This window comes from Phalacrocorax aristotelis, chromosome 4 (genome assembly GCF_949628215.1).
Source record: "Phalacrocorax aristotelis chromosome 4, bGulAri2.1, whole genome shotgun sequence".
Lineage (NCBI taxonomy): Eukaryota > Metazoa > Chordata > Aves > Suliformes > Phalacrocoracidae > Phalacrocorax > Phalacrocorax aristotelis.
Window position 1 is genome coordinate 81,266,120 of NC_134279.1, and position 16,990 is coordinate 81,283,109.

At 57.9% G+C, this 16,990-nt stretch overlaps 2 protein-coding genes across 5 annotated transcripts in view; both read left to right on the plus strand.

Moving 5' to 3' along the window:
* PTPRA (protein tyrosine phosphatase receptor type A) overlaps positions 1-11,564 on the plus strand; it is a 133,967-nt gene extending 122,403 nt beyond the window's left edge. For all 4 annotated transcript variants that reach the window (XM_075092218.1, XM_075092219.1, XM_075092220.1 and 1 more), the window contains 12 exons: positions 1,647-1,744; positions 1,890-2,009; positions 3,039-3,205; positions 4,201-4,336; positions 5,530-5,679; positions 5,803-5,896; positions 6,587-6,663; positions 8,264-8,398; positions 9,225-9,350; positions 9,824-9,975; positions 10,296-10,431; positions 11,086-11,564. In XM_075092218.1, the coding sequence (XP_074948319.1) occupies positions 1,647-1,744; positions 1,890-2,009; positions 3,039-3,205; positions 4,201-4,336; positions 5,530-5,679; positions 5,803-5,896; positions 6,587-6,663; positions 8,264-8,398; positions 9,225-9,350; positions 9,824-9,975; positions 10,296-10,431; positions 11,086-11,160 (1,466 nt within the window). In that variant the 3' untranslated portion in view covers positions 11,161-11,564. The remainder of the gene's footprint in view (positions 1-1,646; positions 1,745-1,889; positions 2,010-3,038; positions 3,206-4,200; positions 4,337-5,529; positions 5,680-5,802; positions 5,897-6,586; positions 6,664-8,263; positions 8,399-9,224; positions 9,351-9,823; positions 9,976-10,295; positions 10,432-11,085) is intronic.
* Positions 11,565-14,349: 2,785 nt separating this feature from the next.
* Positions 14,350-16,366, plus strand: LOC142056777 (progonadoliberin-2). The gene is made up of 4 exons (XM_075092189.1): positions 14,350-14,660; positions 15,307-15,447; positions 16,063-16,128; positions 16,226-16,366. Exons 2-4 carry the CDS (start codon positions 15,313-15,315, stop codon positions 16,247-16,249), a joined length of 225 nt encoding a protein of 74 aa, XP_074948290.1. The 5' UTR covers positions 14,350-14,660; positions 15,307-15,312; the 3' UTR covers positions 16,250-16,366.
* The last annotated feature ends 624 nt before the right edge of the window (positions 16,367-16,990 follow it).

Genomic DNA, 16,990 nt, shown 5'->3' on the forward strand with positions numbered 1-16,990 from the left:
TTGCTATTACGGAAAGCACCACGCTGATCTGGTTTCATTTCCGCTCCTTTTTAAACCTCAGCACACAGTAACGTAGGCTTGTGCCCCGGGAGAGAAATTTCACTGTGGTCTTCAGAAGGGAGGCAGGAGTATTGCAGACCTGCTGGGGAGTGGCTCTGCTGAGAGGCCCTGGGGGTGCTGGGGGGCAGCGAGGTGACCCTGAGCCAGCACTGGGCCCTTGGGGCCAAGGGGGCCAGCGGTGTCCTGGGGTGCATGGAAAGGCGTGTGGCCAGCAGGGCGAGGGAGGTTCTCCTCCCCCTCTGCTCTGCCCCAGTGAGGCCACATCTGGGGTGCTGCGTCCAGGTCTGGGCCCCCCAGTTCAAGAAGGACAGGGAACTGCTGGAGCAAGCCCAGCGCAGAGCTGCCAAGGGGATCAGGGGCTGGAGCATCTCCCTTGTGAGGAAAGGCTGAGAGACCTGGGTCTGTTCAGCCTGGAGAAGGGAAGGCTGAGGGCGGATCTCATCAATGCCTATAAATATCTGAAGGGCGGGTGTCAGGGGGATGGGCCGGGCTCTTTTCAGCGGTGCCCAACGCCAGGCCAAGGGGCCACGGGCACAAGCTGGAACACGGGAAGTTCCACCTGAACATGAGGACAAACCCCTTCCCTGTGCGGGTGCCAGAGCAGGGGCACAGGCTGCCCAGAGGGGCTGTGGGGTCCCTTCCCTGGAGACATTCACCCCCCGCCTGGACGCGGCCCTGTGCCCCTGCTCTGGGTGTGCCTGCTCCCGCAGGGGGTGGGACGGGATGAGCTCCAGAGGGCCCTTCCAACCCCCTCCAGTCTGAGATTCTGTGGTTTAGCTATTGAGAGCAACAAGCATCACATGTCTTCCCAAACTCGATTGCCCCCAGCCAGCGCCTCACTGGCTTGCATGCACTGTCCATAACCCTCCAGCTCTCTTGCTTTCCTTGTACCAGTCCAAACATGGCCCTGAAACCAAGATGCCCGCTTACAGCAGGGGCGGGTGGTGTTATGTCAGCAAAAGGGAGTTACCTGCCCACGGGAGGTGTTTTGCATTTCCACTCCTGACTTGCAAGTGGGTTAGGACATCGCCTGCTGGTTTGTCTGGCTCTTGCTGGAGAAGGAAGGCTGGCTCAGGTCCGTCAGCGATACCAGGCTGGGGTAAAGCTTTGGCTCTGCTATTCTCTTGGCTCACCCTTAGCCTCAGACTTGGCTGGGGAGGTCTGGGCTGAGTCAGCTCCTTGTCTGGCAGGCAGCAGGTAACTGTTCTTGTGCTGTATTGAAACAGGACCCTGCAGTTAAAGCACAAGGCTCAGGGACAGGACTTTGGCGAGCTACTTGTGATGGCCACGGTTTCCCTGGATGACCTTGGGCAAGTCATTTCCATGCTCCATTGGTCTGATTTCCCCTTCTTGAGCTAAAAATGGAATTCCTCATCATCAAACATATCCAAAAAGCCAAGCTTTTGTGTGACAGGATCGTTCCTTGGGTTAGCCGACATTCCCAGACATTAAAACACCTCCTGTGCTGACACCTATTGGCAAAAAATGTGTTGCGTAGTCCATGTGTGACTTCACATGCTGTGTTTCAGTCTCAGTGCTTGAAGGGTTGATCCCAAAGACCACGTGTCTTTTTACCTTACCCTTAGGACCAAAGGAAGAAACCGTGAACGATTTCTGGAGAATGATTTGGGAGCAAAACACAGCAACAATTGTCATGGTGACCAACCTGAAAGAGAGGAAGGAGGTAGGTGCCAGAAGGCTTCATGGGCTGGTATCAAACCCAGCTTTGTCCAAATCCGGCACATCTCATGCCCGTGGGCACGTCTTGGAGCTGGTCCCAGGCTTGCAAGGAGCCAGAGCTCACCTGTGCCCATTTTCTCTCCCCACAGTGTAAGTGTGCTCAGTACTGGCCGGATCAGGGCTGCTGGACATACGGGAACATCCGTGTGTCCGTGGAGGACGTGACCGTCCTGGTGGATTACACCGTGCGGAAGTTCTGCATCCAGCAGGTGCCGGGGCTCGCATCTCCCATCCCCATCCTATCCCATCCCATCTCATCCCCATCCTACCCCATCCCCATCCCATCTCATCTCATCCCATGCCCATCCCACCCCATGCCATCCCACCCCCCCCACCCCATCCCCATCCCTCCCCTCTCTGTGCTGGGCATCCAGCAGGCACTGGTGTGCTCCTCGGCTCCTCCGAGGTGCCGTGAGAGAAGAGTCAGGGTGAAATGACCCCAGCATCCATTTTTAACCAGAGCTATTAAGAATTTACTCACCTGAACGCCCAGACCCCATTCCCAGCGGGTCCCAGCACTGCTGTACCGAGAGCAGGGAAGCTGATGGATACCAGGGCTGAAATTCAGTCCACTTGCTGTTACCAGAATCGGTTCCTGCTCTCACCCACAGATACTTAATGCCTGCAAATAATCAGATTTATCCCATGAGCCGAGACAAAATCCAGCGCCGTATGCATTGGTTTTGATCGCTTTCCCATCTGTCGCTGTTTTCTCGTCCTCCGAGGAGGCTCTGGATGCTTTGGTCGCTGTGTTTGTTTTCCTGCTACTCTTGGAGGCAGGCAAGGAATAGCTGGTGATTGAAAACCTGTCTGGACCCTGTGTGGGTTTCTCCTGAGCCTCATCCCTCCCTCCAACAGCCTGGACGTGGCTGCTTTCCTCCCCTACCTTTGACTGAGGATGCTGTGGGCAGAGGTGTGGGAGAGGATGGAGTGGCAGCTTCTGTTTGAGCCTGTTAGGAATGAAATACAGCAGCTTCTGCCAGGTTGGAGCCACAGCCGAGGCTGGGCTGGCATCTCTCGCCCCTGGGATGCAGGATGTGATGCCAGGCGATGAAAATGTCATGCTTTTAGAGAATAATTTGGCCCTGGAGCCTGGATCTGTGCCCTTTCAACTTGTGGAAGCTAGTGCTTCTAAAGCCGTACAGCTCAGTCTTGGGGCTGTAGCTCCCTCTCTACCCTTACTTTTGGGGAAAGGAGGGAAATCAGAGCATTTATCATTAACCCAAATTTCCCTTCAGGTTGGCGACGTCACGAACAAGAAGCCTCAGCGCCTGGTGACTCAGTTCCACTTCACCAGCTGGCCCGACTTCGGGGTCCCCTTCACCCCCATCGGGATGCTGAAGTTCTTGAAGAAGGTGAAGACGTGTAACCCCCAGTACGCAGGAGCAATAGTTGTGCACTGCAGGTACGTCCGGGTCACAGCTGACCTCTGGGTCACTTGGAGAGCGTCTCCTACTTAATACTAGAAGGAATTTTCTTTGGTCGGGCCTTTTTAATTGGTTTTGTCTAACTTTCCCATGTTAAATGGGAATGTTCCACATGGGAACATTCAAAAAAATTCATGTGGATTTAAGGCACTTCTTGGAATCGGTGATGCGATGGTGTTACAGCTCATGCTGAGCAGCCGTTTGGGTTAGCTGGGTGCTGAGGGAGCCAAGCCAAGCACCGCTGCTGGGCACTGGTGGCATCTCCCTTGGAGCCACGCTGCCCTGGGCATGAAAGGACAACACCTCCCACTGCAGGAAGGCGGTACTCGGCTGACAGCACACCTGGGAGCGGGGAGCGCGGTGTTTGACCTCACGTGGAGTGGTTTCAGGCACAGCAGGAAGCCTGGGGGAGCCACAGAGGCTGTGCCTGTCTCAATAAGGGAAAGCCCCATGGTTAGAAGCAGAGATGATGATCACATCTGCAACCTCCCAAGTCCATCTTTCCAGCTCGCTCCTCAGCAGGCAGTTGACAAAAGAGCTTTGTCTTTCCACAGCGTTTGCTGGCCTCATCTTTCTTCTTCCCATTAATGGCTGAGTTACCAGCACAGAAGCAAGGCTTCCCCATGGGCTCACCTTCGCGTGACGGGGGGCGACTGCAAGGAGCAGCAGGCAGACGGTAGAAACAGGCAGCCCGCGAGACTCCAGAAGCCATAGCTGGCTCAGGTCTCGATTTGGCTCACCCTGCTCTCTGCCTTCATGCGCTCTGGTCGCGGCGGTGGCTGGAGATGCTGTGAGTGTCTCTTTGCAAAACCCAGGCGACACTGAACACCAGGCTGAGGACCTCTCTCATCTCCAAAACAGATTTTGCTATTTACTCGCTGCTGGGAAGCGTCTGGCTCGCTCCCGGCCGCTCTACAAGGGGCTCCAAACCCAGCGCTGCTGCGCTGACCCCTTGTCCGCATTGCTCTTTCAGCGCCGGGGTAGGACGCACAGGCACTTTTATCGTCATCGACGCCATGCTGGACATGATGCACGCGGAGAGGAAAGTGGATGTTTACGGCTTCGTGAGCCGGATCCGGGCTCAGCGCTGCCAGATGGTACAGACAGATGTAAGTGTGCTGCCGCGGTCTGCGCTGGGCTTTGCTCACTGCAGCTACATTTCAGTTCCCAGCCTGCAGAGAAGCCTACGTGCAGGTTGAGTGTCATCCCTCATTTTGGAAGGATGCTGCATGGGGGGATGCAGCCCCTCTGCTACGAGGCCGGGCTGGGAGAGTTGTGGTTGTTCAGCCTGGGGAAGAGAAGGCTGCGGGGAGACCTTATTGGGGCCTCCCAGTGCTTAAAGGGGGACTGTAGGAAGGACGGGGGCAGCCTCTTTAGCAAGGCCTGTTGTGACAGGACAAGGGGTGATGGTTTGAAACTAAAAGAGGGCAGATTTAGACTGGATCTAAGGAAGAAATGTTTTATGAAGAGGGTGGTGAAACCCTGGCCCAGGTTGCCCCGAGAGGTGGTCGATGCCCCATCCCTGGGAACACCCAAGGCCAGGCTGGACGGGGCTCTGAGCGACCTGATCTGGTTGGGGGTGTCCCTGCTCACTGCAGGGGGTTGGACTGGATGGGCTCTAAAGGTCCCTCCCAACCCAAACCATGCCATGATTCTACAATCAAGTGAGCCTTTCGCTGGGTCCTGCTCCTTTTAATCCCCTCATACACTCATAGAATCATTTCGGTTGGGAAAGACCATTAAGATCATCAAGTCCAACTGTTAACCTAACACTGCCAAGTCCAGACTAAACCATGTCCCTAAGCACCACATCTGCATGTCTTATAAATACCTGCAGGGATGATGACTCCACCACCTCCCTGGGCAGCCTGTTCCAGTGCTTGACAACCCTTTTAGTGAAGAATTTTTCCCTAATATCCAATCTAAACTTCCCCTGACGCAGCTTGAGGCCGTTTCCTCTTGTCCTGTCACTTGTTACTTGGGAGAAGAGACCAACCCCCACCTCGCTACAGCCCCTTTCAGGTAGTTGCAGAGAGCAATAAGGTCTCCCCTCAGCCTCCTCCAGACTTGAAGGAAGTTTTGTGTCATATCAGCTTTGTGTGCTGGAGCAAATAAGGTCCCAGCCCTTGCACAGTGGCACGAAGGTCGTTACCCACCTTTCTGGGGCCTCGGAGGGGTGCCAGGTGCCCAGCTAGCGCAGGTGGGCAGTGGGGCGGTGGGTTTGCACCCAGCGTGTGCACGGGCACCGGGATGCACTCAGCGTGGAATGGAGGCTGATGGCTTCTCCTTGCAACCCTTGCAGATGCAGTATGTGTTTATATACCAAGCACTTCTGGAGCACTATCTTTACGGTGACACGGAGCTGGAGGTGACCTCATTAGAGATCCACCTCCAGAAGATCTACAACAAAGTGCCAGGGACCAGCAGCAACGGGCTGGAAGAGGAGTTCAAGGTGAGCGTGGTTCGCGTCCTGGCGGATCCGTGCGGATGGTGCTGGGCTGCGGGGATCACCATGCGCTTGCCCAGCGTGGAGTGGCTCTGAAAGCTGCCTCTGCTTTTGTTCCTTCTTCTGCAGAAGCTCACTTCAATCAAAATTCAGAATGACAAGATGAGAACGGGCAACCTGCCAGCAAATATGAAGAAGAACAGGGTGCTTCAGATAATTCCATGTAAGACTTGTTTGTCGCCCATGGGCGAGGGGACAGTTTGGGTGGTTGTGGGGACAGGAGTCAGGCTGGAGAAAGGGCCCGACAGGGACCTCGCGGAGCTCAACCAGGCCGAGGGCAAAGCCCTGTCCCTGGGAGGAACAAGCCCCAGCACCGGTGTGTGCTGGGGCCGTCCCGCTGGAGAGCAGCTCGGCGGAGAAGGACCCGGGCTCCTGGTGAGCGCCGGGCTGGCCTTGGGCCAGCAACGTGCCCTTGCGGCGCAGAGGGCCGGCGGTGTCCTGGGCTGCGTCAGACAGAGCGTTGCCCCCAGGTCGAGGCAGGGGACCCTTCCCCTCTGCCCGGCGCTGGGGAGGCCGCCCCTGGAGCGCTGTGGCCAGTGCTGGGCTCCCCAGTGCGAGAGAGGCACGGGCATACTGGAGCGAGTCCGGCACAGGGCCGCGGAGATGGGGAAGGGACTGGAGCGTCTGTGCCATGGGGAAAGGCTGAGAGGGCTGGGACTGCTCAGCTGGAGGAGGGAAGGCTGCGGGGGGGTCTCGTCGGTGTCCACAGATACCCGAGGGGAGGGTGCAAAGAGGATGGAGCCGGGCTCTTTCCAGTGGTGCCCAGTGACTGGACCAGGGCTGTGCGTGGTTATCAGGAAGTCATGCTTTGAAAGTGTTCCCCAAAACCCAGATCATTTAACTTCTGTTTCAGATGAGTTCAACCGAGTAATCATTCCAGTGAAGAGAGGTGAAGAGAACACAGACTACGTAAACGCTTCCTTCATTGACGTGAGTCGTCTTTAATCCTCTTTCCATTTCCATTTTCTCCCAATGGAAACTCTTTACCTCACACTGCTTCCTAAGGAAAGGATTTGTCCCAGAACACTTCCTCTCTGGGTTTTGTGAGGGTCTTTCCACTTGACTTAGCTTTGTGTCACCGGACGGTGCTAGTTTCTTTCTCCAAGAAACCTCTCTGCATATACAGTTTCCTTATGACCCACTGATGGTGGGAGAGGAGAGCTGGAGCTTGAGCAGGGCCTCCAAATTCTGGCATCACTTCTGCAACTCCGAGCTCTGATGGTGGCTTTGGAGAAGCAGATGCATGTAGCCGTGGAACTGTTTGCTGTGCGGCGCTGTTCATTTGGTCAGAAAACAACCACTAGATTAGGTAACGGATCCCAAAACCCTTGAGAAAAACCAGGTCAATCCCATTACACCTCTTTGGGTGATGGGAGGAGGCGAGGCAGAGAGGTTAAGTGCTTTCCTCACTCCAAGGAGGAGGTAAGTGATTGCACATCCTTTTCTCATGAGTAATCCTGTTGACTTCAGAGGGATGTCTGGTATGAGTATTTATCTTTGTGCGGTGATGCCAGCGCTGGCTAAGTGACACAGCCCTGCTCTTTCCTAGCCCAATTTCTATTCTCATCTCCTAATGGCAGAGTTTCCGCCCTCAAAGGACGATTGGTGCCATGGGTTGAACCAGTAAAACCAGCATATTCCCAGTTATAATATCCCAAATTAATTGCTCCCTGAAACCCCCTTGGCCAGGTCCCGGCGGGTTGCTCTGGCTGCGTGAGCATCCGACACAACACAGCCAGGAGCAGCTGCCTTGTTCCGCATCGAGATCAGGAAGCTTAAATGGCACGTAAGCAATTTCTGTTGAGGATCCAATTTCCTGCCTCTGCTGAACTTTGCTTAAATGACAAGCTCCAAATGACGCAGCGTCTTTAGTCACAGTCTGCAGTGAGGGCACAGGGGGACGTCGGAGGGGTTTTGGAAACTGAAGCACTTTGTGGTTGTGGAAGAGCCAGAGTCGCCCGGACTTACTGCAGCTTTCCATAGATCATAGAAGGGCTGGAAGAGACCTTAAAGGTCATCGGGTTCCATGTTGTTTTGCTTACTTCTTCCAAAAATTGTGGTAAAAATCACACCTGAAGGACTTGGAGCTTAGGCAAGCTTCTAATCTGGTAGACCTACCTGTTTAGTAGAGCAGCAGCTCTCTGCTACAACGCTCTGACTTTGCAGCTTCTCTTAGGAGTGCTGGAAACCCAAATCTTTCTCCACCAAATGGATAAGGCTGTGCAAGTGCAGGGGCTATGACCCCTCCTCCACCTGCAGTTCTTTAAAAACAGAGGTTTTACTGCAGTAAAGCACTGGCTGATGGCCCCTCGGCTGCCAATCAGCGGTGTGGTGATGCCTGTACATGGGGACGCAGCCCGCCGTGAGAGCGGGTTTCTCTGCCCAGGCCGTGGTCATTCACACGGACAGTCATGATGCTTCCAAAAATTCACTAAGCTTGGTAACCTGACCGTGTCCAAGAGCGCTCCTCCGGCTGCGCCTGGCATCCGGGCGCTGCCGGCTCACCACTAACCCTGTTCTCAAATTGCAGGGTTATCGCCAGAAGGACTCCTATATCGCCAGCCAAGGTCCGCTGCAGCACACGATAGAGGACTTCTGGAGGATGATCTGGGAGTGGAAATCCTGCTCCATAGTGATGCTGACGGAGCTGGAGGAGAGAGGCCAGGTAGGCGCCCAGGGAAGGCTGCAGTGGAGCTCCAGCAAAATAGATCAGTGCGACCCCTTAAAATCGTAGAAGCATGAAATCATGGAATCATTAAGGTTGGAAAAGACCTCCAGGATCAGCAAGTCCAACCGCCAACCCAACACCCCCAGGCCTCCTAAACCATGTCCCCAAGTGCCACGTCTGCACGGTGTTTGAACCCCCCCAGGGACGGTGACTCCCCCCACCTCTCTGGGCAGCCTGTGCCAGGGCCTGACCGCTCTGGCAGGGAAGGCATTTTTCCTCATCTCCAACCTAAACCTCCCCTGACGCAGCCTGAGGCCGTTCCCTCTCGTCCTGTCACTGGTGACTGGGGAGCAGAGACCGACCCCCCCCTCACTCCAGCCCCTCTCAGGCAGCTGCAGAGAGCGAGAAGGGCTCCCCTCAGCCCCCTCTTCTCCAGGCTAAACCCCCCCAGCTCCCTCAGCCGCTCCCCAGCACACTTGTGCTCCAATCTCTCAAACCTCCTGACAGCCGCGGCACTGCTGGCGCTGCAAGCGTTGGGTGCTCTTTCACTCTTTCTCTGGCTGGAAATATATTTCAGCCTCTACTTCTAATGCAAAGAATCCAGTTGTGTGGAGACACTGAGTGGGGAGATGTTTAATAAGCCAACTCTGGTCCCTCAGTTTTCAAAGCCCTCTCGGTGCCAGGGAAAGCTCCTCTCCGAAGCAAACCCGTGGGGTCCCGCCTGTCTTTGGGCAGCTGCCAGCCCCAGGAGAAGGCTCCTTCTGTCCAAGCCCAGGGGAAGAATACAGGATCTTCACCATCTCCTCCTGTAATGCTTTCTTAGGAGAAGTGTGCCCAGTACTGGCCGTCCGACGGCTCCGTGTCCTATGGAGACATCACTGTGGAGCTGAAAAAGGAGGAGGAGTGTGAGAGCTATACGGTGCGGGACCTGCTGGTAACGAACACCAGGGTAAGAGCCTAGCCTCTCCCGCAGCGAGCTCTGGGTGCTCCCGGGTTTGGCTGTCGTTAACCCTCGCTGGTGGTTATGGCGCTTTGCGGTTCCTCTTGCCAGTGCTGGACCTTCCCTCTGGCATCTTCAGCTCCATCATCTCCCCATCATCCCAGAGCAGTGTCCATCCCCTGCAATCCCGCCTTCTTCCCAACGCTTCCCTCCCATCCCTGGGGATTCCTGTCCTGCCGATCGTTTCTCACATGGCCCCTCTGCCCCGCTGCCACCAAGCAGCCCTCGTCCTCCTCCTGCTGGTCCCTGTGCCTCCCTCCTCCCCATTCCCCACGGCCGTGCCACGGGATCCATGCCTCCCCTCCACAAGCAGACGGCTTTCCAAAGCGGGTGGTTTTTCCAAAGCCTTGAGCCAGTGGGTTTCTTGGTACGGGGTCTCCCCCCAGCTTACCGACCTCGTGCTGTGCTCTTTCTTCCACCAGGAAAACAAGAGCCGACAGATTCGGCAGTTTCATTTCCACGGCTGGCCAGAAGTTGGGATCCCTGGAGACGGGAAGGGAATGATCAACATCATCGCGGCTGTGCAGAAGCAGCAGCAGCAGTCTGGCAACCACCCGATCACTGTGCACTGCAGGTAAAGGCCGGGTGGAGCAGGGGGCGGCCACCCCTCCAAGGGGACCCGCTCTGCAAGAAGCTTTGGAGACCATCAAAGGTCCCTCGGAAGACTTGGGCTAAGCAGGAGCAGCCCAGCTAGGCAGGGTCTGGGGTTTACCTGCTCAGCTAAGCAAAGAGGCTTCGGTCTTGTAGAGCATGTCCTAGCTAAACTAGGAGAGGCTGGGGCAGGACCGTCAGCTCCCCCACCTCTCCAGTGGTTCCCCAGTGGATTAATCCCCAAACAAAGCCAACACGATCAGGACAGGTGGTTTCCTTTACCTTCTGGTTTCTCTTTGCCAGCGCCGGAGCAGGAAGAACCGGCACCTTCTGCGCTCTGAGCACCGTCCTGGAAAGGGTGAAGGCAGAAGGGATTCTCGATGTCTTTCAGACGGTGAAGAGTTTAAGATTACAGAGGCCGCATATGGTGCAGACACTGGTAAGGGCAGCTGAACACCCCCCGCACTCCTCCTGCCGCCCCAGACCTGGCGGGAGCGGGCTGGGGACTCCCTGTGGAGCAAAAACGTTCTTGGTTGAAGGTTTTCTCTCTCAGCCAAAGAGTAAGGGATGGAGGTGGCTCAGGAGGCGTCTCCCCTTCCTCCTGTTAGGACGTCTGGAAGAGGGGAGCTTGGCTGGCTGGTGGCATCAGGCCCCTTCTGAGCAGTGGCACAAGCTGTAGGAGCCTCCTTGGAGACATCCTCAGCCACAGCCCCACGGATCGATGGGCTCTGGGAGCCTGGTAACATGTCCAGGGCAGCCGTGGGGCGGGCTAGAGCAGGAGCAGGCAGGACGAGATGAGGTCTTGCAGGAGGGGTTTGCAAGGATGCTGAGGAATTTAAAAAAAAATACCAGTTTGGGGTCAAAATAGGACCTTGGAGAGGAAGGGGAAAGCTGAGGTTCTTTAGCTGGTGGCGCCCTGGTTTGGGGGTCTCAGGGAGGTAGGACCCGCTCACGGGTGGGAATCTGGTTCCCACCCTCGGTCTGGGCTGGCCTTGCTTGGGCCCAGCTTGCCTTAGGCCACAAGTCAGCACCAAATTACGCCTGAGGTGTGAATTTTCTCACTCTAACGCCGCGCTCTCCCTGAATCCCACAGGAACAGTACGAATTCTGCTACAAGGTGGTGCAGGAATATATCGACGCCTTCTCAGACTACGCCAACTTCAAGTGAAGAAAGAAACATCAAAAAAAGGAAAAAAAAAAAACACCAACAAATCCACACCCCGAAACAAAAGACAGAAGAGTTGCCTTCTTTAATATTTTGTAATATTCTGTTTGTTAATATACCCCCGCCCCCAAAAAAATATGTGTATATATCTTAACTGTTTTAGAGGTTGGTACCATAAGCTTCATATTAGCTGGAGATTTTATATGTAGCAAAGTGTTAGTGCAGATACTGTTGGCTCCTTTTTTTCCAATGTTTTATTGGGGAATTAAATAGCGTGATGTTTGGATTAATACTGTCATACCATCTCTCTTCTGGAGAGTTGATACAGGCTGTTATTTTGTTTGTAAATCTTTTTTTTTTTCTTGAGGGAGTAAAGCCTTTTTAAAAAAAAAAAAAAGGAAGAAAAAGATATCCTGGCTCTCATCTGAAAAAATAAAAAAAACCTCCAAACCCCCACAACCCCACAAGCACAAGCTTTGCCGAACCTGCAGGGAAATGGTTTCACATTTTTCCGCTGGTCTGCTCTTTAAAACAAAACAAACAAAAAAAAAAAGGAGAAAAAAGAAAAAGCTTATTCTGTGTGTGTGTATATATATAAATATCCTGATTTTTGTATGAAAAGCAAAAAAGTTTCCTCCTCCAGGGTCAGGCCACCACGTGCTGCTGGTTTGGAGGCCACAGTGACCACAGCAGCGATGTCAAACCCCTCCAAAAAAGAAAAAAAACAGAAAAAGAAAAGGGGTTTTGCTCCCTGAAGGGAACGTCGGTGTGTTGGGTGATGGGTTTGAGCTCTGCGCTCCCACCCGCCGGGTCTCGTCCCGAGCGCCCACGACCCCGCTCCCTCTGCTGGGTCTGCAGCGGGGGCGAGAGGGCGGTTCTGGGGCCACCCCTGATGTGTGGGGCTCGCCGGGGCCGCCTCCGGGTCCCCCCACACCTGCCGCGTCCTGGTGCCCAGCGGCCTCATCCCCGGTAAGAGCAACCTCCGCCCGACACACCATCAGGCTTTGGCTTCCAATAGCCGTGTTGCAGGGGGAAATCGTAGAATCATCAAGGTTGGAAAAGACCTCTGGGATCATCAAGTCCAACCTCCAACCCAACACCCCCAGGCCTCCTAAACCATGTCCCCAAGTGCCACGTCTGCACGGTGTTTGAACCCCCCCAGGGACGGTGACTCCCCCACCTCTCTGGGCAGCCTGTGCCAGGGCCTGACCCCTCTGGCAGGGAAGGCATTTTCCCTCATCTCCAACCTAAACCTCCCCTGACGCAGCCTGAGGCCGTTCCCTCTCGTCCTGTCACTGGTGACTTGGGAGCAGAGACCGACCCCCCCCTCACTCCAGCCCCTCTCAGGCAGCTGCAGAGAGCGAGAAGGGCTCCCCTCAGCCCCCTCTTCTCCAGGCTAAACCCCCCCAGCTCCCCCAGCCGCCCCCCAGCACACTTGTGCTCCAGACCCTGCCCCAGCCCCGCTGCCCTTCTCTGGACACGCTCCGGCCCCTCAAGGGCCTTCTTGTCCCGAGGGGCCCAAACCTGAGCCCAGCATTCGAGGTGGGGCCTCCCCTGGACCGAGCACAGGGGCCCCATCCCTGCCCAGCTCCTGCTGGCCACACCATTCCTGCTGTTTCAGGGAATTGGTTCATTTTATTCCGTTCTATTTTCCCATCCCTACCCTCAGTCCTCCTTGAAAGTGTGAACAAAAACTAGGGAGAAGAGCCCCGTGACGCAGAGGTGACGACCAGGCCTCCACCCTTGGACCCGGCGGCCGCCATCCCGAGGCGCTGGAGGAGATTCCAGATTCGTTTCTCCCGGCATCCCAAGAGCTGCTAAGGCCATCCACAGGCACGCTCAAACCTCGGCTGGCTGCTCCGAGCAGCCTGATCTGCCTTTGGCCTTGGTCCTGCCCCGCGCAGGTCGGAGGTTGCTCAAAGCCCCATCCAACCTGGCCTCGAACACTTCCAGGGCTGGGGCACCCGCAGCTTCTCTCGGCAACCTGGGCCAGTGCCTCACCGCCCTCAGAGTGAAGATTTTCTTCCTTAGATCCAGCCTAAATCCACCCTCTCGCAGTTTGAGGCCTCCAGAAAGTCTCCAGACGGTCACTGCTAAAGCGTTTGCAGGTTTTTAAAGCCAAGGAGCCCCTTCCCCAGGGTGGGGGATGCTCCTGCCGCCCTCCACACAACCTGAGGGATTTTGTTTTTCCTTTTTCCTCTTTTATATTTAAAATGGAGGCTCCATCATGGAGATGGATTCGGGTTATAAGAGCACGAGGCAAAATAAATAAAAAAAATGCTGATTTTTTGATCGTTCCCCTCCCAGAAGAAAAATAGAAGGAAACCCGCCGCTGGCGATGGGCACGCAAAGAGCCCTGAGGGCCGAGAAAGGCCTCGACCCCCCCGGGCCTGTGGCTCCTCTGCATTAAAAAAATCATTTAATACGGTTGATTTTAAGTTTTTGTTGTTATAAAGCGGTGCCTGATGAAATATGACAGTCGGGGAGGGGGGAGGGAGACACACCCCGCGCCCTGGTTTACTGGGGGAGCTCCGTCCCCTGCCGCAGGCACTGGGAGAACTGGGTTCGGAGGGGAGGTTTCACCCTGGGGATTTGGGGCCGGGGAGTGCGGGGGGGTGGGAGAAGCCACCCCGTGAGCCGGGATATTGCATTTTCCAACCTCGTTTTTCCACCCAGGTGGGATTTTCCAGAGGGGTGGGGGCGGCTTGGTGGGGGCATGCAGGCAAGGGGACCCCCCCAGCATCCCAAACTGCCCCCCCAAAACCGACCTTGCTGCTGCTGTCATACCCACGCCACCACCTGGCACCCCCTCGTGAACCCCGACATCGTCACTTCGTGGATAAACTTGAACTGAATTTTTAGGGGGGTTTGGGTGAATTCACACTCAGAAATGAACATGCTTACCCCAAAAGAAATGGGGACCAAAATGGGGTAGGGGGGCCATTTTGCCCCCCCGCAGCTGCTCCCCGGTGATCCCAATGTGGGGTTTTTTCCCCCCATTTTTGCCTTCCTCTCCGGGGATTTCGGGGCGCAGGGAGCTGCCCTGGCCTTTTCCCCCCGACGCCTGCCGTGGGCCCGTCCTGCCGCCACGTCCCACCGCAGAGACGGGTGCAGCTGCTGGAGATAATCCGGGCCTGGGTCCCGCCTAAATCCCTCTCCCGGCCTCCATTGCATGGCTGCGGCCAGCGTCCGGCACCGATCTGGGGCGATGAACCTGAAATGGGGGAAAAACGGCAAAATCAGGGCTGGGAGAGGGGGGGAAACTGAGGCATCGAGGGTTTGGTGTGTGTCCCCCTTAAAAAAAGGGATGTCAGGGTGGTGCCGAGGGGATGTGGGGGAAGGAGGCGGTGGTGGGAGGCCGTGGGCGAGGTCACGGTCCCCCGTGGGAGCGGTGACGGGGCCGACGTCACCATCGCCCGACCCTACAAATCGCGGTGCCCGGCGCGGGCCGGCCACTGCTGCAGCCGGCCACTGGCCACCGCCACCACCCAGCCGGCACCCAGGTGAGGCCGCCCCACGTGGGGCCTGGGGGGTGCGCGGGTGGGGGGCACATGGGTGGGTGCTGGGGGCACGCGGGGACCCGGGCGAGTGGCGCTGCTCACGCCGAACAAACCCTCACGGCACCCCCAAGGGTCTGGCCGTGCTGGACCCAAACCCCAGCCACACCTGTGGGTGCTCAGCCCCCCCATCCCCACCCGACAAAGCACCCGTGGGTGCTCAGCACCTTCCTCCCCACCCCACAGAGCACCCGTGGGTGCTCAGCCCCTCCGGCACCCCCATCCCCATCCCAGCAGCACCCGTGGGTGCTCAGCCCCTCCAGCACCCCCAGCCCCACCCCAGCAGCACCTGTGGGTGCTCAGCCGCTCCCCACCTCCCTCCCTACCCCACAGAGCACCCAGGGGTGCTCAGCCCCTCCGGCACCCCCATCCCCACCCCAGCAGCACCCAGGGGTGCTCATACTGTCCATACCCACCCCACAGAGCACCCACGGGTGCTCAGCCCCTCTATCCCCTCCCTACCCACCCCACATAGCACCCGTGGGTGCTCAGCCCCTCAGGCACCCGCACCGCACCCCAAGCAGCACCTGTGGTGCTGCCCCACCCCAGCCCCCCGGGTGGGTGCCGGTGGGACAGACGCCTCGCCCCACAGCCCCCCATGGCCATGGCACCCCGTGGGTCCCTCCTGCTGCTGCTGCTGCTGCTGCTGCTGGTGCCGGCGCCGGCCCAGCACTGGTCCCACGGCTGGTACCCAGGGGGCAAGCGGGACCTCGCCCCCACCCCAGCCCAGCAGGTAGGGCCCGCGTCACCCCCCGGGATCACCGCCCCGGATTATCCCCCCGGGATTATCGCCCCCAGATTATCCCCCCGGGATTATCGCCCCTGGATTACCCCCCCTCTGATTAACTCCCCCAAATTATCCCCCCCCCAGGATACCTCCCCACAGAGTTCCCTCCCCCTCGGGTTTATTCCCCCCCCCCCCCGATTATCCACCCAGGTTATCCTTCCCTAGATTATCTCCCCTCGAATTACAGCCCCCCCGGGATTATCCCCCCTCCGTGTCTATTCTCCCCACGGAGTTACCCCCCCCCGAGGTATGCAGCCCCCAAAATTATTCCTCCCCCCCCGTGGTCATCTCCCCCATCAAAGAACCCCCTCCAGAGTTATAACCCCCTCCGGATTATCCCCCCCCGCCGAGTTACCCCCTCGGGTTTATCTCCCACCCCCACGAGTGACCCTCCCCCAGATTATCCTCCCTGCAGCCCCCCCGGATTAACCCACTCTGCCCGGGTTTATATCCCCCCCCCACCGGCGGTTTCTGTGTGTCGTGTGTGTGTCCCCCCCCGGGGCTCCGTGTCCCCCCCCCCACGGGGCTCCGTGTCCCCCCCACGGAGCCGCTCTCCCGCAGATCCCGGCCCCGCTGTGGCGCTGCCGCCCCCCCCCGTGCCCCCCGCGGCGGGAGAAGCCGCTGCTGGTGAGTGGGAGGGGGATCCGTGGGGGGGCCGTGGGGACACCGCGAGGTGGGACGGTACCAGCTCCGGCCCCCCCGACCCCGGCCCCGCTCCCCACAGGCGGTAGCGCCGCGCCGCGACTGAGCGGCCCCGCCCGACCCCACGCGGGACCGACGGAGCCCACGCGGGACCGAGCCGGCACCGAGCGACCGGCGGGTCCCACGCGGGAAATAAAGAGGGCTCCGGCGGGGGGGAATCCTCGTCCTGAGTGGTGACGGCTGCTGTGGGCGTCGCATGGGGGGGGTCCCGCGTGGGGGTGGGGGTGTGCTGGGGAGCACCGTGTCCCGTGGGGGATCAAAGGGCCGTGGGGGAGTGTGTCATGCGGGGGGAGGCGGGGTGTGTGCGGGGGGGGGCGGTCCGATGGGAGGGGGTGCGTCCCGTGGGGGGGCCCGTGTCCCACAGGGCTGTGTGTCATGCGGGGATGTAATGATCCACGGGTGCCGTGTCCCGTGGGATGTGCTGTGTCCCCTGGGGGGGTGCCGCCACCTCCCGTGGGGTGCCATGTTCTCTGGGAGGTGCTGTGTCCCGTGGGTGCCACCGTGCCCTGTGGGTGCTGTGTCCCGTGGGGGAATGCCATGTCCCCTGGGAGGTGCTGTGTCCCGTGGGGTCCCCTGTCTCGGGGGGTCCGTGTCTGGGGGAGGTGCCATGATCCCGTGGGTGCCGCTGTCTCCCGTGGGTGCCGTGTCCCATAGGGCTGTGTGTTGTGCGGGGATGTCATTTCCCGTGGGTGCCATGTCCCGTGGGGCGGTGCCATGTCCCATGGAGTGCCATTCCTGTGGGGTGCCGTGTCCCAGGGGATGTGCCATGCCCCGTGGGCAGTGCCAT